General features: G+C 36.8%; 1 protein-coding gene across 5 annotated transcripts in view; it reads left to right on the top strand.

Moving 5' to 3' along the window:
- The window catches only part of map7d1a (MAP7 domain containing 1a), a 76,365-nt gene that overhangs the window by 8,752 nt on the left and 41,619 nt on the right, over window positions 1-25,994 (top strand). For all 5 annotated transcript variants that reach the window (XM_059338552.1, XM_059338553.1, XM_059338551.1 and 2 more), the window contains exon 2: window positions 18,265-18,471. In XM_059338552.1, coding sequence (XP_059194535.1) covers window positions 18,265-18,471 — 207 coding nt within the window. The remainder of the gene's footprint in view (window positions 1-18,264; window positions 18,472-25,994) is intronic.

The following is a 25,994-nucleotide window of genomic DNA, read 5'->3' as shown; positions in this document are numbered from 1 at the left end:
TAGCCATGCTGCTTTGTCTATGATCAGCTGCTGACTTTGTTGACTAAAAACTGTTCCTATTGTTTGTTTAAAAGTAGTGCAATAAAAATACAGATGTTCTCCCTAACATGATGAATAATCGTGATTACAATATTGATCAAAATAATAGTGATTATCATTTTGGCCATAATCGTGCAGTCCTACTTTCCAGTATCGGATAATTCCAAATCATACTTTCCTGTTAGTGCCAGATAGTCCAGTACCAAGAAATAAAAATCCATACACCAGAGAAGATGGAAGCTAAAGACGTACAGAGACCAGAGGAAAACAAGACATGCTGTAATGTAAAAACAAGCCTGATTGATCTGCTCTCTCCAGACTTCCACTCCCCACATCAAGGAGGCATCACGTCAGTGTTGGTCCTCTCTGTAGCACCCAGATGGTGTAAATCACACCACCCAGACACGGACCTGTCATCAGAGAATGAAGGGAGATCTCTAACCCACTCTGGAAAAGCAAATAATGTGGGAAGCCTTCCCATTAACCAGCACTCAATGCGTGCAATCTCTCAGCCTGTGCAGCATTCTACCAGGAAATGGCTCTTGAAATCGGTCAATATGTGCATGCAGGCACCGTTCATGTTTGTTTTTGTGAATGACAGAACCAACCATTTGAAATGACGTGTGTGCGGTCCTATAATTTGGAACCACCTTTTTTAAACGCATTAGGAAAAAATTTGACAAATTCAGTGTTTCCTCTGAAAACATGGATTAAGGTTGGATTAGAGTTGGACTTGCCGACACAGCAAAATCAGGAGTGTTAATTCAACTCACTTTTTCTGAGTTTATATAGTTCTCACGGATTCTGAGTTAAAATTACACTTTGAAAAGTGTTAATATTTCAACTCTTTAATAGTGTTAAATATTTGGCACCCTTGGTGTTGTTTCATGACACCACATAAGTGCACTTTTAATTCCCAATCGTGTGTTAATTAGTGTTAATTTTTAACATACATTGTGTTATTTTATGACACATTAAAGTGTATTTTCAACGCTAAAATCGTGTTATTCCCTTTCACTGTGAGTGTTAAGTTTTAACATACATTGTGTTACTTTGACACATTAAAGTGTATTTTTTAACCCTAAAATCATGTAATTTCCTTTCACAATCTAATGTGATAATTAACATTCATTGTTTTGTTTTACGATACATTAAAAGTGCATTCTGTCTTTAGCCGAACATACAAGTCACAATGACCAAAAAAGACACAAAATGACAGAAAAAAAACTAAATTACTTAAAAAAAGACACAAAATGACCAAATAAAGACACAAAATTACTAAAAAAGACACAAAATTACCGAAGAAAGACAAAAAATTACCAAAAAGACAGAAAATTACCAAAAAAGACACAGAATTATTAAAAAGGGACACACAATTATTAAAAGAACACACAAAACTACCAAAAAAGACACAAAATTATTATAATAAGACACAAAATTACCAAAAAAGACAAAATTACAAAAAAAAGACACAAAAGTATTAAAAGAAGACACAAAATTATTCAAAAAGACAAAAAATGACCAAAAAAGAAACAAAATTATTACAATAAGACACAAAATTACCAAAAAAGTAATTAAAGGGACCTTCCACACACAACATGGTAAAGTGCCGTTCATATAAAACTCACATTAAACTTTCATATCAAGGTTAGGGCCACAAAATATTGTCACGAGGGCCGCAATTGGACCGCGAGCCGCAAATTTGAGACCCATGGTGTAAGACAACAAGAAAAAAAAACAACCAAAAGGACAAAAACTAGGTCCAAGATGCAGCACAGCTGCAGCAGCTGGGAATGAAGAAAGGGCCTGAAAGCCAAAGAAACATGCCGTTCTTACTTGGAACACGTTCTCTTAAAATGCACGAGAAGCCCATGAAACATACACATGTGCTATCTGGAAGGCACATGCTTTTCCTTACTCATCTCTGTCTTTTAGTCTTGACTGTGACATGCAGGAAGATGATGCAGCAGCATTGTGGCCTACATTCTTGTTTATCATTCAGCAGCAGTCTTGCCCTTCTCCCCGGGACACTAGAGGAAGGACAAGGGGAGGGAAGTCTTGATTTGGACTGTGTCGTTTATTCCTTCCACCTCCACCAGTCTGGAAATATCCCAGACGTGCTGAAAGTTCCAGTCACCAGACCTACCTGCTAATATTAGACCGGTCTGTGTTCAGCTAAAGGCCATGCTTCCTACACTGTAAACACATCCTAATCTTCATACACATTCCTTGGCAGGTGCACCATATCTCTTTTTGGAGCTATTGTTGTTTGACCCATTTTGAGTATATGCTAAGATCATTGCAGTTTTATGTTTTCGTTGATGGATTTTAACGTCGTTTTGGAGGGAGTGGGAGTGAACTTTTGGCGTCGTCATGGTTACCTGTCATTATGAAGCCCATGATTGGACCCTGTTGCCAGCAAGAGAAGTTCTGGGGTTTTGTGTGGGGAGACAAAAATCCAGTTAATGATAAGTGTTGTTGGGTGTAATTGTATGTTGAACAGGCACAAGATTACTGCCCGGGCCTGAGTTATGCTTTAGGTAATGTTTATGAAAATAACCATATTGGAACAAAACGACAAACAACGAGCTGTTGGCTGTACACACACACACACACACACACACACACACGCACACACACACACACTTTCACAGCTCTCTCAACATGTCACCAGTAGGGTTGTCACAATACTAAAATTTTCAACTCGATACCGATACTCTGGAAAATATTCGATACTCTACTCTACTACTCTACTCTACTACAGAAATATTATTAACAAGAAAAATGCAACATGTAAAAATTAAAAGAATCATAGCTTAAATATTGATAATAAAAACAGTTGTGCAAAAAGAAACTGCAACTATGATAACAAGCTTCAGATACTTGATACTTTTGAAAATGAGTATTGTATCCGGATACAACGTTAAAAAACGTTACTTTTTTGAGTATCGATACTTTTGACAACCCTAGTCACCAGTTATATAGGGCTGTTTCCACTACCGCCCAATACCCAGAATGAGGCGGGTCTCACTTGCTGAAATGCCCCTAATTTGAATTCGAGCCGCCTGGAGCGGACTTTTGTCTGGACTTTTTTAGTCCCTGTGGAAGAGCAGGGTCTTTTTTCTCCCCTGAAAAAAGCCTGGTTATTGATTGGATCTCTACGCTCTACACGACAACAACACGCACCCTTAGCGACTATTTTTCAAGAAAGCGACTGGCGACAAATCCAGCGACTTATTCTGGTGTTATTGGAGACTCTTTCTTACTCCTCTTAACAAGCCGCGGCTTGTTAACGAGTCGAAGCGGCACATTCCTCCTGCAGCAGTCTCTCCCAGCTGCAGACCCGAAGGGGATGTTTTTATCTTATAGAGTCCAGTCTGCAAATTGCTAACAGTTAGCTCTGTAGCAGTACAGTGTGTATGTGCTGCTGCTGCAGGAGGTGTTCACTTAGCGATCTCTGTTTGTTTACAACAAGCACCGGACAGTCTGTACACAGTTAATGATGCCGGTTAATTCACGATCACTATGTTTATGATCAGCGGAGAAGCTGTGCATAATTACCCATGCTGCATGTCTTTTTAAGTCATTTTTTGTCTTTCTTAGCAATTTTGTGTCTTTTTTTTAGTCATTTTGTTTCTTTTTTTTTGTCATTTTGTGTCATTTTTTAGTCATTTTGTGTCTTTTTTTTGACTTTCAAAACACGATCATGCTCACTAAAGAATTTTAAATGTTGCAAATATAACATATAAGAGTGTTACATCCAGTTCTATCATTTGATACTAAATCTATTTGAGCTTGTCTCCAGTTTTACTTGGTATATCACCATCAAACTGAAACTGGCCTCATGGAGTTTACAGCCAGAACTTTAGAGGTAAATTTACAGTAGGGCTCCACGCTGCTTTGTTTTCTAGTCTGGATGTCATGAAGAAGTCAGGATTTGAAGCTTTTAGTGACTCCAGAGGGTTAACCTCAAAAGATTTACATCCTATTCAGACCAACATTGGGCCTTGACGGTGACAGGGGAACCAGAAAACCCGGCCAGCGAGAATTAGATCATGCTGTCACTTCCCAACCCCCAAAAGAGCTGTGGAGAAGGTTGCCAGGAGCAACTGGCTGGCATGCACATATACTGCTTCCAGTCCAGTTATGAATGGCAGCTTGTGCGGCCCAGACATCCCTCCTCATCCGCTGATGTCATTGAGAGAAAAAGCTTGAGTTTGCCGGTTCTTGACACTCTTCCCCCACACCACTGGTCAGACCGTCTAGGTTACTTATCCTTTTATGTCGGAGCATGTTGCTGGCAGCAGCAGATGCAGTTTCCCCAGGGAGCTGCTGCTCGCTCAGATAAGCGGAGCCTTTCATCAGCGCGGTGGCTTTGGCTCGGAGCAGCAACAGCACCAGGCATTGTTCTCAGCCCGGGCCAGGTGATGGGAGGAAAGCTGTTGTAGTCCCTGACAGAGATATCACTATTCTCTGAGCGATTGGCATGCTGCGAAGGAATGCAGAGCCTTCAACTCTGTTGGTTAATATGCAGAACATTAAGGCAGACATCAGCTGTAGCCTGATGATTGGGTTCATCAGTCTGACTCGGATAACTTTGACCCGTGCTTAATTAATTCAGTCTAGAGCGGAATTAATCAGCTGCAACTTTTTGTGAATTTATTTTAAAGCAGCAATGTCAAACACTTCCTCGTTCCAGGTTCCTAATTGCAACATGGTCTCACAGGAATCTATGAAATAGCCACGGATTTGCTTAACTCAAAATCCGTGGAATAGCTACGGAATCACTCAAATTTCCGTGAAACTGACACGGATTTCGCTACAATGCAAGTTAATGACAGTCATATCCCGTGGCTATTCCAACATACAATATAGAATTTGTGAATATTTAGAAAATAAAACATATATTTCTCGCTAGAAATGTGATCAAAATCCATTTTTATGCAGAAACTAAGTCAAAATATTGTTTTTTTCACTAAAAATGAGAGAACTGTCCGCCATGTTTTTTGTTCTGTCATTAACTTGCATTGTAGCGAAATCCGTGTCAGTTTCACGGAAATTTGAGTGATTCCGTGGCTATTCCACGGATTCCTGTGAGACCAGGTTCCTAATTGTTAGGATCTGATATCGATATATATCTCCCAGCCCTAATATAATATAATAATGATTATAAGATAAGTGCAGCTCTAGTTAAAAGAATCCTGGTGGTATTCAACTGATTGTGTCCAGAATTTAATGATGTTTATCTCCGTTCCCCTTTAAAAATTGTCGTCCTCAGTTGTAAGCACATCTATTGAAAACTTTGCTCTCTAAACACACACACGCAGGCCCTGGTTTGGCATGGAGTCAGTGCTTGTTGTTTACACTGCGCTTCCTGTGTGTCTGGGCCCCCTTGCCCTCTTACATCACCCTATTGGGTTCAGGAGGGACACAACAGGGTGAAGGGGCGACGGGGTGGGGGTGGGGGGGGGGGGGCGATGAGGTAGTTCATTAGTCCTCTGGCCCATCCCAAATGAGATGCAGATCCATTCTCTGTGTGTTTCCCCCAGTTCCTCTTTTCTTTTTACCAGTTGCCGCCCTTTTCCCCTTTCCAGTCTTTTGATTTCACACTCTGGGTGTCAATAGTGTTTCGGCTCCTCTTGTTCGCCTCATTTCCATTTTTCATGAGAATGAGCTTCATTTCCACCCTTTTTTTTTTTTAACCCTTTGATGCTCAACATATTGACACCTCTTCTAATGCACAACATGCGTCAAAAATGACCCGCATTCATTTCCCATGTTATTTAATGCTGCTGTGTGTTTCTGTGCTCCATCTTTTGATATCAACTTATTTTATGATTGAATATTCCAAGTATTCTTTAAATATCTTGTTTTTGATAACAGATCATTATTTCCATTTTGCCTCTCATACTTTATGAAGAAAAAACATTTTTGTGTTACTACGTAGCTAACTACTTGGCTAAGCAAGCTACTTAGCCAAGTAGGTAGCTAAGAAATTAGCTAAGTAGTTAGCTTAGCAAGCTACTTAGCTAAATACTTAGCCAAGAAGTTAGCTAAGAAGTTAGCTTAGCAAGCTAAGTTGCTAAATACTTAGCCAAGAAGTTTGCTACGTAGTTAGCTTAGCAAGCTAAGTTGCTAAATACTTAGCCATGAAGTTTGCTATGTAGTTAGCTTAGCAAGCTACTAAGCTAAAAATAAAGGATATGGATCATTTTTGACCCATGTTGTGCATTAGAAGAGTAGTGGCACAAAAAGGGATTTTATTAAAAATTGAATAAAGGAAAATATAAAATTAGGATGTATGATGATCCAAAACAAACTAATTGAGGAAAACCTGGAACACTGAATGATGAAAATAATTTATTGCAAAGATATAGAACATAAAAACTCATACATATCGGGTCTTTTTAGACCCATGTTGTGCATCAAAGGGTTAATCCAGTTTGCATGTGTTTTGTATCACTGTATTCTTAACCTGTAGTTATTTCTGCTGGTGGTCTAACAGTGCGTTCATCTCTCCGTCTTGCTTTCTGTGAGGCAGGAGACGGAGAACATTGTGCTTAACTGTGAAGCTCTTACCTTCATAAATATTCCATGTCTTGGCCTATATTTTTCCTCTGCACAGTATCTTGACGAGACATTGGAAGTACTCTGCATGTTGCATTGGGAATGAGCAGCAGTTGTGAGTTGTATTCATTAGGAAAGGTCACTGCAGTGTAAGCAAGATCATTTTCAAGGCTACCATTAGGGCTGGGCGATATGGACCAAAAGTCATATTCCATATATTTAGGCTGAATATCGATATATCATATATATTTTTATCACAAAGTGAGCAAATGTTCAGTCAAAGCCAAATATGACATGTCACAAGTAGTTTTATTGAAACTGTTTATTTAAATTAACATAAATACTGTATAACAGGAGTAGCTTTGTTTAAAATCAAAGCTCCGTAAAGTGCACATTTAAGTAAAAAAAATATCTTATATAAAAATAGCTTATGAAATAAAAAATAATATTTTTCTGAAATAAATATATTTTTTTTTATAATTCAACGTTTTTATTATATTTTCATTATTACAACAGACAGAATGGAGGTCATTAAAAAATAAAATAAATAAAAATAAAATAAAATAAAATATAAAATCTGAAAATAAATTAGCTAAAAATAAGACAGGCAGGTGAGTAGGCAAGGCAGGCAAATTAACACTAACACACAAATGTCTACCAAAACTATCCCATTTTACTTTTATCATCTATATCATTTTCACAATTGAATCTCTCCAACATATTCTTGAAATGAATATATTTATATGAGAAAAGAATAACAAACATTATAAAATAACTAAATATGACAAACCCAAGTAAGGGCAGCATTTATATATACTTCTAAAAAAATGATATCTATGTGCGATATGGTCTAATTCCATATCGCATTTAAAAATATACCAATATATCTTTATATCAATATATCGCCCAGCCCTACTTACCATTACTTCTTTGTATCTACCTCAGTCTGGGAATGCAGGCTTGTTTTTGTATGGGCAGTTTCACAGAGTTATTGCTTTTTACAGCTCTTCTCAACCGAAAGTATCGTCCCTAAGCTGTTAATGAGCAAACGCTGTCATAAGAATGTGCTGTCATAGTTTGCTGACTCTGTCATACAGTGAGTCATGTGTTTTGCTGTGTTGTTGCAGACAGAAGTTTTTTTTTAACCCTGAATCACAGGTCTCCTGTGAGGTAGATCAACATTTAGAAACATAGCAATGTGGTTTGTTGTTTGAACCCTGTGCTTCATACAGTTGCATATCAGATCTTCTGGCTTGTATAGAATGTGTGGAGATAAAAGTGCTTCCATTATAAAGTGGGCACATGTAACCACTAGGGTTGTCACAATACTAAAATTTTCAACTCGATACCATTTTCGAAACCCACAAGGATAAAAACAAAGACCCCAAAATTGAACAGGAATATTTTATTAACAAGAAAAATACAACATGTAAAAATGAACAGAACCACAGGTTAAATATTTATAATAAAAACAGTTGTGCAAAAATAAACTGAAACTATGATAACAAGCTTCAGGTCTGAGGTAGTGCAAAAAATAAATAAATACAATAAACAATAACAATTAGAACAATATTTTGAGGTTGTATGCTGTGCACAATATTAAGCAAGCTTGATAAGTCGACTTTTCTCTGCTTCAGTCTGGAACTTCAAGAGAGAAAATAACACTTTTCATCAATACTTTTGTATCCAGATACAATGTTTTAGTATCGATACTCAAAAAAGTATTGATACTACACTTTTGACAACCCTAGTAACCACATGGACATATTCTTTCTTGCCTCTGCTTCCTATTTTTTTCACGGAGTTCTTATGCTTTTACATTAATATGCATACTCTGTTGTTATTAAAATAATTAAACTGGAAGGGCTCTTGTGCCCTGCAGTTTTGGAGGTGACTATCTCGGCCTGTTAATGCTGCACTGGGGCAGCAGTGTGGGTATTTATAACCTGCTCTAACAAAATAATACGCTGTGAAATTGGATTTCGGCTAAATCACATTTTGTGTGGCAGAATTACCAGTTGTCCCAGTTTTAACGTGGCTCTTTATTCAATGTCATCAGCCAAACTGTAAAGCACTAAACCCCTTTATGGTTGCACTTTTGGGAGTGAATATACAACAAGCTTTGCAGAGCCTGTGCTTCATTTTCCCCGATTTTAACATTTTAAGTTGCTCATGTATTGATATTTCCATGCTCCTTACTGAGAAATGCCACTGAGTCTGTGCTAATTACCTGCTGATTCTCAACCTGCCATTCTGCTCCCACACTGTGCTCACACATGCATATATACACCCACTTCTACAGGGGTTCCTTTGCTAATTCTGCTGACTTTTACAGATATCTTATTCCTTTGTATCACTTTTGCATGTAAATGGATTCGGCTGAGTGCCTCAGGCTTTGTTTGACACTTGCAGCTAGAGAGGCCCCATAGGGAGACATTATGGGGCCAACTGAGCCGTGGGGCAAGGTAACGGTGTGGTGTTCAACCAATGATCACGCACAGCATGCTGGAGATTCCTCAACCTCCTCTGACCCACTTTGTAGGGCCTCATAGCTGTCAAATACCCATTTGATATTCAGTAGGAGAACAAAACTGAATGACAATGACATCACTGCTTTGCTCAAAAGACTGATTTACCTGCTACCACAAGATTATTAAGAGATTATTATTGTAATACAAATAGCTAATTAAAGTGGCAGTAATGCTTAACAAGGATATATATATATAGTTGTTATATATATATATATATATATATATATATATATTATCATGTCCGTTTTCTCGTTGTTAGTAATGGTCTGCATGAAATGCTGAGGCCAAATAATCAGGTCAGCTTCTCACTCATGCAACTACACATGCTTTACCTGTGAGCTGAAAAGTTGCTAACTCATGATAATCACTATTATTTTTGATCAATATTATACTCATGATTATTAATCACGATTATTCATCATGTTAGGAAAAACATCTGTATTTTTATTGCACTACTTTTAAACAAACAATAGGAACTGTTTTTTTTTTTAGTGTCCGGTGCTTGTTGTAAACAAACAGAGATCGCTAAGTGAACACCTCCTGCAACAGCAGCACATACACACTGTACTGCTACAGAGCTAACTGTTAGCCTGTTAGCACATACACACTGTACTGCTACAGAGCTAACTGTTAGCCTGTTAGCACATACACACTGTACTGCTACAGAGCTAACTGTTGGCCTATTAGCAATTTGCAGACTGGACGCTAAGGGGTTAACATCCCCTCCGGCTCTGCAGCTGGGAGAGACTGCTGCAGGAGGAATGTGCCGCTTCGACTCGTTCTTACTCTTCTTAACGAGCCGCCGGCCCCTGCAGCTCGTTAAGAAGAGTAAGAACTAGTCTCCAATAACAGCAGAAAAAGTTGCTGGATTTGTCGCCAGTCGCTTTTTTGAAAAATAGTTGCTAAGGGGGTCTGAAAAGTCGCTAAATATAGCAACAAAGTTGCTAAGTTGGCAACACTGCTTCACCGGCTTTTACAAATGGCGCGTGTTGTTGTCCTGTAGAGTACTACATCACATCCTGCTTAGCGTTCTATCCAATCAGTAACCAGGCTTTTTTCAGGGGAGAAAAATGACCCTGCTCTTCTACAGGGACGAAAAAAGTCCAGACAAAAGCCGGCTCCGGACGGCTCGTATTTAAATTAGGGGCGTTTCAGCGAGTGAGACCCGCCTCATTCCGGGTATTGCCCGGTAGTGGAAACAGCCCTATAGGGAACAAAGTACTATGCTGAGTTTAATGGCTCTAATTCAGGGAAGTGCCTGTCCTGGGCTGACACAGTGATCGGTACAAGGGTATTTAGAAAACTGTCTGCACAGTGAGCCATTACAACAAACAAGATTGGGACATACACATAGCGGGGCTTTGAGGAGAATGCTTAAGTAATGTTTGCACAGATGTACTGAATGCAATGACAAAATCTGTGCAGCAATCCATGAACTCTGTGTTCTGGCTGATGTCACAGACCCAAAAAAAACACAACCAAAAAAAAAAACCTTGTGCAAAGCTAATGAAATTATCCAGTATTTATATAACAGAGTGTTCTCATGTGGTGCATTTATGTGTGAAATCATTGCAACAACAGGAAATCATCCTAATTCTATTACTATATTTATACAACAGAGGGGTCCATCAGTGGAACACACCTCCTTAGCATATTTAAACTGCAGCTTCCCAAAGGCACTGCACCCAGGGGACAACTCCAGCCAAAAGCCATTAGACCACCCTCTTGTGACATCACTTCCATTATTCATATTCATAAATCAATGCACAGAGACTTCCTCTGAGACACTGGAGTCTGCATCAGGCCTGAACATGGAAAAACACTTTGGTGGAGTTTATTGTTAGAAGGCAAGGGAGAATATGCACAGGACAAACATTTGGTCAGTTTCTCTAAAACCTTGATAACATCATAACAGGCATGTTGAAAGTTTTAATGTGAATCACCAGTCTGGAAAAAAAACATTTTTAATCACCTTCATATTACAAGCAAATGGGTCCAACAAGTTTATTTCACATCCAAGATTTCTGCATATGTGTTATTTTTGTGCTTTTCTCACCAGATTGTAGTTCTCACAACTACTCGACAACATGATAACTGCAACCTAATGCTAGTAGTTGGGTTGTATGCTTATGATACCAGGGATATGCCACTGACAAATCAAACGAAACAGAGCCCAGATACTAGGGCTGGGCAATATGGACCAAAAGTCATATCCCAATATATTTAGGCTGAATATTGATAAACGATATATATCCTGATATTTTTATTGAAAAGTGAGAGCAAATATGACATGTCACAAGTAGTTTTAGTGAAACCGTTTAAGTGAACATAAATAGTGTATAACAGAAGTACCTTTTAAAAAAATCAAAGCTCCATAAAGTGCAAATTTAAATAAAGAAATGTATATCTTAAATAAAAGCCTGGATCAAGGATCACAGTGCAAATTTGAACTAATATATCGATATATGCGATACGGTCTAATTCCATATCACATTTAAAAATATATCGATATATCTTTTATATCGATATATCACCCAGCCCTAAAGGTACACTGCAAAAAAGCCAACTTGTATTTTTTGGCCTAAAACAGTGATTTAATTTGGTAAAACTTGGAAATATAAATTATTATTATTATTACATTTATAAGACATTTAGGGCAATAATGTTGTTGTTACTTATATCTTTAAGTTGGGGTTCAAAACAAGGGACAATAGTTCTGCTAACTCTTATTTCTTTGTGGCGAAAGCTAGCGGCTAACTGATGCTAGCAGCTAACTGATGCTAGCGGCTAACTGATGCTAGCAGCGCTGCTTGTTACAGCTACAAGAGTAGCCATTAGCGTATCAATGCTAACTCAAAATTGTGGTCACAACAGTTTGTTGCCTTGAAATTTTGAGTTCACCCAACTTTTGTTTTTTTGAAGTGTAGGTTGGATAAAAAGCAATTAGAAGAAGTTTCATCAGGCTCAGGGAACTTATAAAGGCCATTTTAAACTCCTTACACCATATAGACTACACAGTTAATGAATTAATCAAAGAGAGATCTTCAGAAGATTATCAACAATGGTAGCAGTTGTTAGTTTCAGTCATAGTTGAGACTTTTTCTTATATATTCTATGATTTTTTCCCCTTATTAACTGTCTGTCATCTATCGTGCACTCTGTTCTCCCAGTTGTCGGCCGGCCCAGAGTGCCGCATCAATCAGCCCTTGTTTCAGTCCTCTCCCTCAGCTCCCATCCCCTTTTCCCTCCAGAGAGCTTCAGGTTTCATTGGTATTCATTGTCAGAGCCACCAACATACCAGAGTGTGTTACACTCTCGTTCTCCTCATCATTGACAGTATAGATCACAGTGATTGTCCGACCGGCCGCCCACACTGCTGCCAGACAGCCAATTCTCTGTGGCTCCACTTCTCAGGTGTATAGGGGAACTTTCACAGGATGTAAGGCAACACAATACCCGTCTGCCAGAATTTCACTTGCTCCTATCACCTCTGCTAGCTTAGTTGTCACATCTGCCCTTAGGGATTGGTTTTGAAAATGATGTAAGTTGAGAAATTCATAGAGGAGGGTCGTATGAGTCATCACCTAAGCACTCACAATGGATCCCCAGGGGTCCTGTGTAGCATAATTTGTCTGCAAAGATGATGATAATTGCAGGTATTAAATCAAGTTTTCTGTGTAAGGATTTTGCCTCAATGCAGTAACATGGATGAACGGGGAGGAAGAGCCAAGAGCAGGCAGTCTTACTGGATTTAGTCATGTTTTAGTTGTTTAAAAGCCGCAGGTGCTGTGTTGCTATATGCTGTTACATTTTTTCCATAGCCACTATTACTAAACTGCACTAAATCTACTGTCACTTTTTGCACCTGTACAACACTCCACTCTAAATACTGGAACACATACTTCACATCATATGTGATATGTGGCGAAGCCCCGAGCACTATTGTTATACTGTGGATTTTTTCTTCTTCCTCTTCCGGACACAATTTCGTCCCGCTACTAGTCCTACAACTTGAAGAGTTGCAGGACAAATTATATATCAAAACGTGCGGTTTGATCGGGATCGGTGTGCTATTACTTTTCTCTACCGAATACAATTTTTTTGCGAAGTAAGTCGCGAAAAACTTCCCAAAACGGCTGGAAAAAAATGAGCGAAAAAGAAAAATAATTGAAGATTTTCAAACGTCTACTTCTCCGGCATAATTTCTCCACTGTTCCGGAACATTCTACAGCGGCAGTTAATTCTGTTGATTGCTCTGCTCTGATTGCCTTTGATCCTTTGATGTGATTACAGTTACAGATACACGCACACAAGCGCGCAAAAGCGTGCACACTCCTCCAGATACACATGCTTCACACACACACACACACACACAAACACACACACACACACACACATTTTGAGGTTAAAGGTCATAAGTTGCTGTATAAATAAATACTTGAAAAGGAATGCTTGTTGGAGGCGTGCTCCTTGTATATTATATAGTATCATAACATTACTAGTATTAATTGTTTGAATCTCTGAAGAATCTCATCATAGTGTACACACACCGGCAGTAGCCCCCGTAGCCCTTTCAGAATTTCCCCAGAGGAAATTTTCTAGTTTATTCTATTGTATTTTATTGTACTTAAATACCAGACTGCTGTGACAACCGAATTTCCCTTCGGGGATGAATAAAGTAATCTATCTATCTAGCTATCTATCTAGTCAACAGTTTCAATTTTAATTTAATCTCTGATTACATCACTGGCTCCAGAATTCAGTCTTTTCCCCCAACAAGGTTGCATTTTGTCACAAAATTGCATCTTACTTTCAGTTTATCTCCCTCCCTCTCCCCCTCCCACTGGTGTTGCAGTGTTTTGGCGGCGGTCCCGTTGCCATGAAGAGACCACAACAATGGCTCTCTGTCAGAGCACATCGCTGCCCGAGGAATGCTTGTTTAATAGTGGCATGCTTCGACAGGGGAAACACAATGTCTTGTCTCTCTTTCATAGACTCTCGCTGCTGTTCTCTCTGCTCGCCGGGCTTCATCCAACTCAGGGTCATCATTAACCGCCTCCATTTCCCAGAGTGATGACAGAGCTGAGAGCAGACAGACTTGCCATGGGCCCTGATAGCTCACTGAACGCTACTAAGCGTGTGCTGCTGCAGAGGCCAGAAGTTGGCCTTGTTATTGGGCCTCAGCTGCTCCTGCAGACCTTTGTCCTGCTTTGAAGCATAATAATCAGAGCTTTACTCACAAGAGAGGCATGTGTTTTTAAAAAAAAGTTTCATTGCTTGAGAGGCACACTGCACTGTTGCATAGTCTATAGGAAGCTATAAACAATTCTCTTTTAAGTTGCACAGCATTGGTCTCGCTGCTCTTTGGTTCTCTTCTGTGCAAACTGAAATAGAGATTTCACCTGTTCCCCGCGTGGATTCTGTTGTTTTTTCCTACACACTTATTTTATACAAAGATTCCATCTTTATTACTGTTACACGTTAAAAACAGCGATCTTGAACTGTTTCTGATTTTTTTTAAAAAGAGGTAACCTGCCATTGTTAAATGTACATTAGAAAATACGTAGCTACAGATATATTTTTTTGCTAGTCTGGATTCTGTTTCTTACCTCTATTGCTTGTTTTTGAAGAGTCTTTTTTTAGTCATTTTGTTTCTTTTTTTAGTCATTTTGTGTCTTTTTTTGGTCATTTTGTCTTTTTTGGTCATTTTGTGTGTTTTTTTGGTCATTTTGTGTCTTTTTTTAGTCATTTTGTGTCTTTTATAGTCATTTTGTGTCTTTTTTTGTCATTATGTGTCTTTTTTTAGTCTTTTTGTGTATTTTTTTGGTCATTTTGTGTCTTTTTTTGTCATTTTGTGTCTTTTTGTGTCTTTTTTTTCTCATTTTGTGTCTTGTTTTTAGTCATTTTGTGTCTTTTTTTTGGTCATTTTGTGTCATTTTGTGTCCTTTTTTTTTTTTGGTTATTTTGTCTTTTTTTGTGTCTTTTTAAGTTATTTTGTGCCTTTTTTTTGTCATTTTGTGTTTTGTTTTAGTCATTTGTTAAATGTACAATAGAAAATACGTAGCTTCAGCTCTGTTTCAACTTCTGTTTAACTCTATAGCTTGTTTTTGAAGAGCTGTTTATGGCTTGAGAGGCACACTGTACTGTTGCGTAGTCTATAGAAAGCTATAATCAATTCTCTTCTAAGTTGCACAGCATCGTTCTCGCTGCTCATTGGTTCTCTTCTGTGCAAACTGTTGAATAGCACAGCATTTGTAGAGTAAATCTTCAGTGCATTCGCTGTCTCAGTGTGACAGCCCCCTACTGTCTGTGTTGTTTTTAGCCAAAGAGAGAATAATTTACAGCATGTTGCCCCAGTGTTTACCTTCAGAGAGTATGCAGATGAAACTGTGCTCCAACACGGTTCCACAGGGTACAGTGCTGAGTGGACAAAGGCAAGAGTCCCTCCCATCAGGCTCTTTGTTTGGCCGTCAAAGCCTGGCCAAACTAATGTTTGAGTAGGAGATTCAAGTTCAGCAGCGTGCCAAATGTGAGTCGTGGTGTTGTGAGTGGAGCCGCTGTCCCAACAAATGGGCCCAGCCATTCTTTTATCAGAAAAACTTTTTAAAATCACAGAGAGGAAAGATGGCCCACGGGCCTGAACCGACTCCTACTGAGTACTTTCCATCAAAAAGAAGTTAGAAGACTAATTCTGGGAAGATGATCACTCTTATTTTGTTTTGTGACGATATTTTGTGGCCCCCACCTTAATATGAAAGTTTAATGTGAGTTTTATATGAATGGCACTTTACCGTGTTGTGTGTGGAAGGTCCCTTTAATTACTTTTTTTGGTAATTTTGTGTCTTTTTAAATAATTTTGTGTCTTTTTTAATAATTTTGTGTCTTTTTTAATAATTTTGTGTCTTTTTTAAATAATTTAGTGTGCCTTTTTTGGGTCATTTTGTGTCTTTTTTAATAATTTTGTGTCTTTTTTGGGTAATTTTGTGTATTTTTTTAATAATGTGTCTTTTTTTGGTAATTCTGTGTCTTTTTAGTCATTTTGTGTCTTTTTTTGTAATTTTGTGTCTTTTTAAATCATTTTTAGTCTTTTTTTGGTAATTTTGTGTCTTTTTAAAAATAATTTAGTGTCTTTTTTGGGTCATTTTGTGTCTTTTTTAATAATTTTGTGTCTTTTTTGGGTCATTTTGTGTATTCTTTTAATAATGTGTCTTTTTTTGGTAATTCTGTGTCTTTTTAGTCATTTTGTGTCTTTTTTTTGGTAATTTTGTGTCTTTTTTTGGTCATTTTGTGTCTTTTTTTTGGTCATTTTGTGTCTTTTTTTGGTCATTTTGATACTGCCTCCAGCGGCCCCCAGGTAATTTGAGTTTGAGACCCCTGCTTTAGACCTATTATCTTGTGTGAGGAGCCAAAATTGTTTCTTTTGAGGTGTTCTTTTATCAGAAAGACTTTTTAAAATCACAGAGTAAAGATGGCTCACGGGCCTAAACTGACTCCTACTGGGTATTTTCCATCAAAAAGAAGTTGGAAGACTAGTTAGACTAATTCTGGGAAGATGATCACTCTTATTTTGTTTCCTAAGCAATTCATTTTATCTCAATAGAAGCATCAGGATGCCAGAAAGCAATTACAGTGTTTTGTTCTGCCAGGGAGTCATTTGCCATTTGCTCCGGCCGGTCTGTCGATAAATCAGCCGCACAGAGTAGAAAAGGGTAGAATGTGAAGAGTTGGAGGAGCAGGCCTGTTTAGACCTATTATCTTGTGCTTGTGAGCAAATGATGTAATCTCTGCAGCAGATAATGTTACTCAACGACTGAAAGAAACATTGTACAGAAAACAGAGGAGCCAAAATTGTTTCTATTTGAGGTGTTCTGTTTCGTTTTCTCGTTCCAGTGCTGATATTTGAGGCATTAACCCATTTAGGCCTGAAACTCCTGGAAAAAACGCCTGTAAAACCTCTGGGTGATTTTAAAATAAGCCCCTAAAACCTGAAGTTTTTCTGTAAATTCAACAGAAGTGTCAACTCTTCCTACTAAATAATAGATTTTTCAGCCTCTGTAGCAGATAGAAATGAAATTCAAAAAGTATTTGAGAGCTTATAGCTGTTATATCTGAGCTCCCTCCGCTATAGTCGTCTTCCACCATGATTTCAGTTCTGGAAAAGTCCCATGTTGCATTGCAACATTCCCACATTAATTCTCATTTTGTGTCTTTTTTGTCACTTTATGTCATTTTTTAGTCATTTAGTTTCTTTTTTTAGTCTTTTTTTGTTTTTTTGGTCACTTACTTCTGAGCTCCCTGCGCTATAGTCGTCTTCTGCCATGATTTCAGTTGTGGAAAAGTCCCATGATGCATTGCGACACTCCCACATGTATTCTCATTTTGTGTCTTTTTTTGGTCTTTTTGTGTCTATTTTTAGTAATTTAGTTTCTTTTTTTTCATTTTGTGTCTTTTTTTTTAGTCATTTTGTGTCTTTTTTTAGTCATTTTGTGTCTTTTTCTAGTCATTTTGTGTCTTTTTTTAGTAATTTTGTGTCTTTTTTTAGTAATTTTGTGTCTTTTTCTAGTCATTTTGTGTCTTTTTTGTGTCTTTTTTCAGTCATGTGTGTCTTTTTTAGTCATGTGTATCTTTTTTAGTCATTTTATGTCTTTTTTAGTCATTTTGTGTCTTTTTTAGTCATTTTGTGTCTTTTTTTGGTGATGATTTCAAAGTTCTGGAAAAGTCCCATGTTGCATTGCGACACTCCGCATGTATTCTGATGCATTTCATTGGCCAAGAGACCGAAAAATAGGTAGAAAAAACTAAAAAAACATCGTATTCACTTTCCCGGCTTTAATGGTAGAATAATGCAACATCGCTCCTGGTTTTAATGGTAGAAATGCGGTAATGCTTTCCCGTTTTAAATGGGTTAAATTGAACAGTTTCTCAAAGAAAACAGTCGTCTCTTTGTAGCGAACTACTCCACCCTTCACACCTGATACATGCAGGTCTTGGAGAAGTTTACGTCATCCACACTTGACAGCCGTGAGAGGAATGAAGCCCGACTGGTTGAGTCCCTGAGTCTCAGTGCTTGTTTTACCTCTTACCTCTCTCACCTGTTGTTATTCTCTCGTCTTCTCTCTTGGAGCAGCTCCTCACTCAGATCTCAAGACCAACCCTACGAGGCCCGACCCCGAGGGGGAGAGCAGCCCCCCGCACATGGAGAACACGGAGAGAACGGAGTCTCCGGCCAAGAAAAACCCAGATCGGAGACTGACGACCCCCACGAAATCAGACGTCATACCTCGCTCACCGGACTCACCTGCATCACCTGTCCCCAGGTCCAAGAGTGTTAAAGGTAAATAGAGATTTCACCAATGTGATCTTGTGATTGTGTGTGATCCTGTCATCCAACTCTGGTTTTTATTCTAGAGTGACTCTATTTTATTTGTGTCTTGTGTGTTAAGCGTAACAATTTTGGTAAATTTGTGTATGTTTTGGTCTTTTTGTGTCTTTTTGTTGGTAATTTTGTCTTTTTTTTGTGTCTTTTTAAGTTATTTTGTGCCTTTTTTTTAGTCATTTTGTTTCTTTTTTAGTCATTTTGTGTCTTTTTTAAAGTCATTTTGTGTCTTTTTTTTAAGTCATTTTGTGTCTTTTTTTTAGTCATTTTGTGTCTTTTTTTAGTCATTTTGTGTCTTTTTTGGTCATTTTGTGTCTTTTTTTGGTCATTCTGTCTTTTTTGTGTCTTTTTAAATTATTTTGTGCCCTTTTTTTAGTCATTTTGTGTATTTTTTGGGTCATTTTGTGCCTTTTTTAGTCATGTTGTGTCTTTTTTAGTCATTTTGTGTTTTTTTTTAGTCATTTTGTGTCTTTTTTTGGTCATTTTGTGTGATTTTGAATCTTTTTTTTAATTTTCAAAACACTATCATGCTCAATAAAGAATTCTAAATGTTGCAAATGTGAACAAAGGTTGTAAATATAACATATCAGAGGGTTACATCCAGTTCTATCATTTGATACTAAATATATTTGAGCTTGTCTCCAGTTTTACTTGGTATATCATCATCAAACAGAAACTGGCCTCATGGAGTTTACAGCCAGAACTTTAGAGGTCAATTTACAGTAGGGCTCCACGCTGCTTTGTTTTCTAGTCTGGATGGAGTCAACAAGTCTGGATTATTTGGAGCTTTTGGAGACTCCAGAGGGTTAAAGGTTGAAATGGAAGTTGGCTAGACATGAAGCTTGCTCTTAAAATGGTGCAATATAGTAGATCTGCAGTCTGATGGAGTGAGGTCGGCTCTCTTGAGGCAAAGCTAATGCTTCACTATCTGAATAATAGTGACCACATGCTTTCAAATGTGAAGCTAAATCCAATAGAGCTGCTGCAGTGGTTGGAACAAGTGTGTGGAACCGAAGCTGCTGAGTGAGAACATTTTAAAGATTTCAGGCATAATTAAATTGGCAAAGAAAATATCCCAGTGAAATATGGACACGTGAGCTTTCTTGGTAAGTTGATAATTAATGCTTATTATCGCTGCCATGTGCTGGTCTCTAATGAAGGCTGGCAAAAGGGAATCCCATTTCAGTGAGCGATGCCAAGAGGGCATTTAGTTTGACCCGCTAGTTGCAACATAGCCGTTTTCCACAAAGGCACCACTTGAAGTCCCTGCAGCCACTGGTTAACAGCAGTCATTTTGTCTTTTTTGTGTCTTAAGTTATTTTGTGCCTTTTTTTAGTCATTTTGTGTCTTTTTTTGTCATCTTATGTCTTTTTTTTTTTAGTCATTTTGTCTTTTTTTGGTCATTTTGTGTCTTTTTTGTGTCTTTTTAAGGTATTTTGTGCCCTTTTTAAGTCATTTTGTGTATTTTTTTAGTCATTTTGTGTCTTTTTTTTGTCATTTTGTGTCTTTTTTTTTGTCATTTTGTCTTTTCTTAGTAATTTTATGTATTTTTTGGTCATTTTGTCTTTTTTTGTAATTTTTTAAAGTTATTGTGTGCCTTTTTTAGTCATTTTGTGTCTTTTTTTAGTCATTTTGTATCTTTTTTTAGTCATTTTGTGTCTTTTTTTAGTCATTTTGTGTCTTTGGTCATTTTGTCTTTTTTTAGTCATTTTGTTTACTTTTTCGGTAATTTTGTGTCTTTTTGTGTCTTTTTAAGTTATTTTGTGCCCTTTTTAAGTCATTTTGTGTCTTTTTTTTGTCATCTTATGTCTTTTTTTTTTTTAGTCATTTTGTCTTTTTTTTTAGTAATTTTATGTATTTTTTTGGTCATTTTGTCTTTTTTGTGTTTTTTTAAGTTATTTTGTGCCTTTTTTAGTCATTTTGTGTCTTTTTTTTGTGGTCATTTTGTGTCTTTTTTTAGTCATTTTGTGTCTTTTATTTGGTCATTTTGTGTCATTTTGGAATCCCATTTCAGTGAGCAATGCCAAGAGGGCATTTAGTTTGACCCGCTAGTTGCAACATAGCCATTTTCCACAAAGCCACCACTTGAAGTCCCTGCAGCCACTGCAGGCTAACAGCACATGCAAACTCTGAGGAACATGTTTGAGGGTTTTGGGAGTGTAAGCCTCTTTTCTCTCTCCCCTTTATTCTTTATCCATTAATCCATTCACTGTGGTCATGCTCTTTATTCCCTTAGCGTGAGGTGATGGGAGTAAAGCCCACAAAGCCCCAAACTGCTCCCAAAACTATAACAATACTTCCAGTTTGGGTGCTTGTGACATAAGACACGTCAGTTATGTCAACACTTATGGTGATATATGCTTCTTTGAGGGTTCATTACTAACTTTAAGATGTCCACTCACCATTGTGAATTATACTCTAGGGTAGGATGGCCTGCTCTGGCCACTCCAAGGGCTCAGAGTCATTGGTATACTTTCATTTATAAGGTAATATTGGGACTGCTGCCTTCGTACATTTGCACCTTAACCCTCTGGGGTCTGATATACCACATAATATTTACTATACCCATGTTTGGTATTTGGAATTTTCTTATCACAACTTCAGCATGATCTGACAATTATTTTTTTTCCACTTTAACCCACTTTATTAACCCTTTGGAGTTTGGGGCTATTTTGATGGGTTCTGACTATTTTTCATTCTGCCTGTATAAACGACTTAAAAAATGTTGGTAAAATTTTTCTCAACACAACTTCACTGCTTATTATTTTGTCATTTAGACTTACTGGATCAACATTTTGTACACAAAACAAAAAACATACATTAAAAAAACACATAAAAGCACAAAAACATAAAAACACACAAAAATCACACAAAAAACATTAAGCACAAAAGATTGCATTGAAATGCTGAAGCACACAGCAAAATTCAATAAAATCTCTGCAAAAACTTCAGTAATATCATGTTACACTTGGTCGAGGTGTTTTTTTTTACCTTACCTACCTTACCTAAGCGTTAATGTGCTAAATTGGACATGGAATCTTCTAGAAAAACCAAAACTTTAGAGCGAAGCTGACGGCAGAGCTCCATGCTGCTTCGTTTTTACGTTGCAACGTCTTGAGGTGTCACGTTCCAGCGCTTTCATGGACTCCAGAGGGTTAATTACTGTGAGAAATGCAGGATCTTATTCTCTTCGTTCACAAGATCAATTGTTGCTTTCTGTCCCTTCTGCTCTACAGAGTTGGGTAAAAGGGCATTTGTTTACTCTGCACCTTATGCTGGAATATGCTGCAGAAAGACTGGAAACCAACTGACTTAATTTCTTTGAGCACTTTTAAATTTAAACATAGTTCTTGAGGCCAATTCCACAACATGCACTTGTTTCTCATAAAATGTTTATGGTCTGTGTCTTATGTAAATATGTAACTGTATTTTGTGTTTGCTGCCTCTTGGCCAGGGCTCCCTTGAAAAAGATGGGATATTTCCTGGTTAAATAAAAAATATGTTTGTTGGCTAAAACCTGGTCTATTTTAGAGAAATATGCAGTTGAGTCCCTAGTCTGCTGATTCCAAAAAATGACCCACACTTCCCTTTTGTCCTTCCAAGTTCCTTTTTCCGCTGGTTTTTGGTAAAGCTCATTACTTTTGAGGTTTTCTACCACCCACAGGGGTACAATGGAGATGAAAAGCACTCTGTAGCCCCTTAATTAGTGAAATGAAGTGCTGATGATTGTAGTTCAGCTGGGAGCTGAGCTGCTTGTTTATTGCCACATCTCAAACATTTCAGAATCAGAAATGTCATTGCACAGGGTAGTACAATGAAATTTGCCATCAACCCGTCCAAAACGTATAAAAACACACAAACAATATGACTGAATCCTGTGAAAGCAGCGATCATCTTCTGTCCATGACCCTTCTCATGTATGTGGGTTAAAGGGTTGTTTCACTGTTATGATTGAGTGTTTTGAATCAGAGGAGAATAGTGATGAAAACATATCTGTACACGCAAAAAAACAATACTGCATATTACTTAATTCAATCAGTGCAACATTTTTACACTTAAAAATATTGAGTTGATCTGAAAGCTCTCAAATCGGTTAAACAAAACATGAGTAATGAGTAAATTTAAGTCATATTTTCAAGTACGTCTACATGAATTGACTCACCTCAATTACCACATAAATTGAGTAAATGTAATTAACTATATGGAAAACCTGAGCAGAAATCACTAACAAACTGAGTAAATATAACTGAAAACATTTGTAGGATATAACTGCAAATTTGCTTATGATTTACTTTAAAAAATGTGTTGCACTGACTGATTTACACTTATAATTACAAATATTTAAACCATGTAATCTGTGTCAAATATTAATTTATATTCAAGAAGTAAACTTAATTTTTATATGGATATTTTACACAAAGATTCCTGTTGGGGTTCTACTAATGAATTTTGATGTAGTCAACTCAAATACTCACCATGATGATATTCAGCATTTTTATTTACCTTTTATATTACTGTCACATTTATTATTATTCTCCTTGAATCATTTCTTAGAGTGTAACAACGTTTTCTCTTATTTCTTATGTGTGTCTTTAGAATTTGCACAATGAGCGGTGCACGTCACACTATGCAGTAAACTCTGCAGGGCTCCTATTGTATTGCAATTTAGAGGCCAACAGAAATAAGACGGAGCTGACACTCTCAGTCTGCAGCCCAAACGCTGCACCTCGCACTCTTTTCTGGGCCACTCTGCTTTGTGCATGTGACGTTATGATTTACATGGTGGTGGATTGCAAACAGGAGCACATCACACCATCAACACGGTGCACATGGGCCGTAGCACTATAAATATCAAAGTGGGTCATAGGTTGTTCTTCGGGGAGGCTGCGTGGCAGATTGTTCTCCTGTTTGTGATTCACATCTCCTCCTGTTAGACACCAGCGAAGGATGAGCTGCTTTGTGTTTGATGGTGAACATCTGGTCTGTGGAGATTGATGAAGGGATGAATGATGGAGCAAGAAGGATCAAGACTGCAGTGTGTGCCGGTGGTGGACTAGTCATTTGTGGAAATACACACTACAAATGTGTGTAAACAAAAAAATGTTTTTTTGCTACAAAAAAAACCATTTAAAAAGTCACATTTTCACAATTTCTACTTAAATAATGATTATCTAGATAGTTGCAGATACATTTAAAAATTATAATAATTATTTATTTACATATATTTTTATTTATTTACTTATTTATACATTTTATTTATATATATATATATGTATTTTATTTATTTATATATAATTTGTATTTATTTATTTATATATATAATTTATAGATATATTATTTATTTATTTATTCATATATATATTTTATTTATATATAATTTGTATTTATTTATTTATTTATATATATATAATTTATATATATATAATTTATTTATTTATTCATACATATATATATATATATATATAAAATGTATTTATATATATTTATATATTTATTTATATATTTCGCATATATCAATATAGTTCAAATTTGCACTGTGATCCTTGCTCCAAAAAAACTGCAACTTTTATTTAAGATTTTTTTTAACTTAAATGTGCATGAAGAAGGATCAAGACTGCAGTCTGTGCCGGTGGTGGACTTGTCGTTTGTGGAAATACACACTACAAATGTGTGTATATATGACTCCATAAATACACATTTAAAGCTACTTTATTTGCATAGGCTGCAAAATATAAGAATGATTATTGTCCAGCTGTAGTTCTGTATTATAAAATAATCTTTTACTCAGAAATGAGAAGTCATGCATTCATTTTTTGCAATCTCATTTGTGTTGTAAATAGGGCTGATTATAATGATTATTTTCATTATAAATGACCCATTGTTTTCTAGCATACTTGATTAATTTGAAACATTAACATTAAACGCCCATTACAAGTTGTCAGAGCCCATGGTGACGTCTTCAAATGTCTTCTATTGTTCAACCAACTAAATAAATTCAGTTTACAGCAACTATCGACATTTAAAAAGTCACATTTTCACAATTTCTACTTAAAAAATGACTTCAACAAATAATTGATTATCTAGATCATGGGTCTCAAACTTGCGGCCCGCGGGCCAATTGTGGCCCTCGTGATGATATTTTGTGGCCCCCACCTTGATATGAAAGTTTAATGTGAATTTTATATGAATGGCACTTTACCGTGTTGTGTGGAACGTTCCTTTTATTGGTAATTTTTTTTAAATAATTTTGTCTTTTTTATAATTTTGTCTTTTTAAAATAATTTTGTGTCTTTTTTTTAAGTCGTTTTGTGTCTTTTTTTTGGTAATTTTGTGTCTTTTTGGTAATTTTGTGTCTTTTTTTGGTAATTTTGTGTCTTTTTGGTAATTTTGTGTCTTTTTTTTGGTAATTTTGTGTCTTTCTAAAGTAATTTCATTTGTTTTCTGTCATTTTGTGTCTTTTTTTCATTCATCATTTTGATACTGCCTCCAGCAGCCCCCAGGTAATTTGAGTTTGAGACCCCTGATCTAGATAGTTGCAGATACATTTAAATAATAATTTTAGCTCCAGTAATACAATATTTTTTATTGAGGTATTCTTTGGAGGACACACAAAGACAACATGTGCCTTTGGCAAGTCAACATGACAATATTTTTTTACAGGAAGTAGAAACAGCTTCCATCATGAAAGGACACAGTTTGAATCCTTGAAATGGCACGGCTTAGCGTTAGCTTGCTGTTCCCCCTGGCTTTCTCCTTCTTCTCTGAGTGGTTCCACCAGGGTATTTACAAGATACGTCACAGAGGGAAGACATATATGTAAGAGCCCCCAGTAGTCATAACATATCACAGTCAAACATCCACCCACATCCACATCCACAGAGGAGACTTAGCCACATGCTGCAGCTTTTTGCAGCTATTTGGAGAAGATTGGCGTACGAGAAGGCTTTTTCTCTGCAAACAATATATCTAGTTCAGGGGTCTCAAACTCAAGTTACCCGGGGGCCGCTGGAGGCAGTATCAAAATGACCAAAAAAGACACAAAATTACAAAAAAAACCTAAGTTACTTAGAAAAGACACAAAATGACCAAACAAGACACAAAGTGACCAAAAAGACACAAAATGAAAGAAAAAAACTAAATTACTTAAAATAGAAACAAAATGACCAAAAAAAGACACAGAATTATTTTAAAAAGGCACAAAATTACCCAAAAAAGACACAAAATGATTGAAAAAAGACACACAAGTATTAAAAAAAGACACAAAATGACGGAAAAAAACTAAATTACTTAGAAAAGACACAAAATGACCAAAAAAGACACAATTACAAAAAAAGACACAAAATGACGGAAAAAAAACTAAATTACTTAAAAAAGAAACAAAATGACCAAAATAATTTTAAAAAGACACAAAATTACCCAATAAAAGACACAAAATTACCAAAAAAAGACACAATTCTTTAAAAAAGACACAAAATGACCAA

This window comes from Centropristis striata, chromosome 8 (assembly GCF_030273125.1).
Source record: "Centropristis striata isolate RG_2023a ecotype Rhode Island chromosome 8, C.striata_1.0, whole genome shotgun sequence".
Taxonomy (NCBI): domain Eukaryota; kingdom Metazoa; phylum Chordata; class Actinopteri; order Perciformes; family Serranidae; genus Centropristis; species Centropristis striata.
The sequence above is the reverse complement of the archived record's forward strand: the minus strand, read 5'-3'. Positions and strand labels throughout refer to the sequence as shown.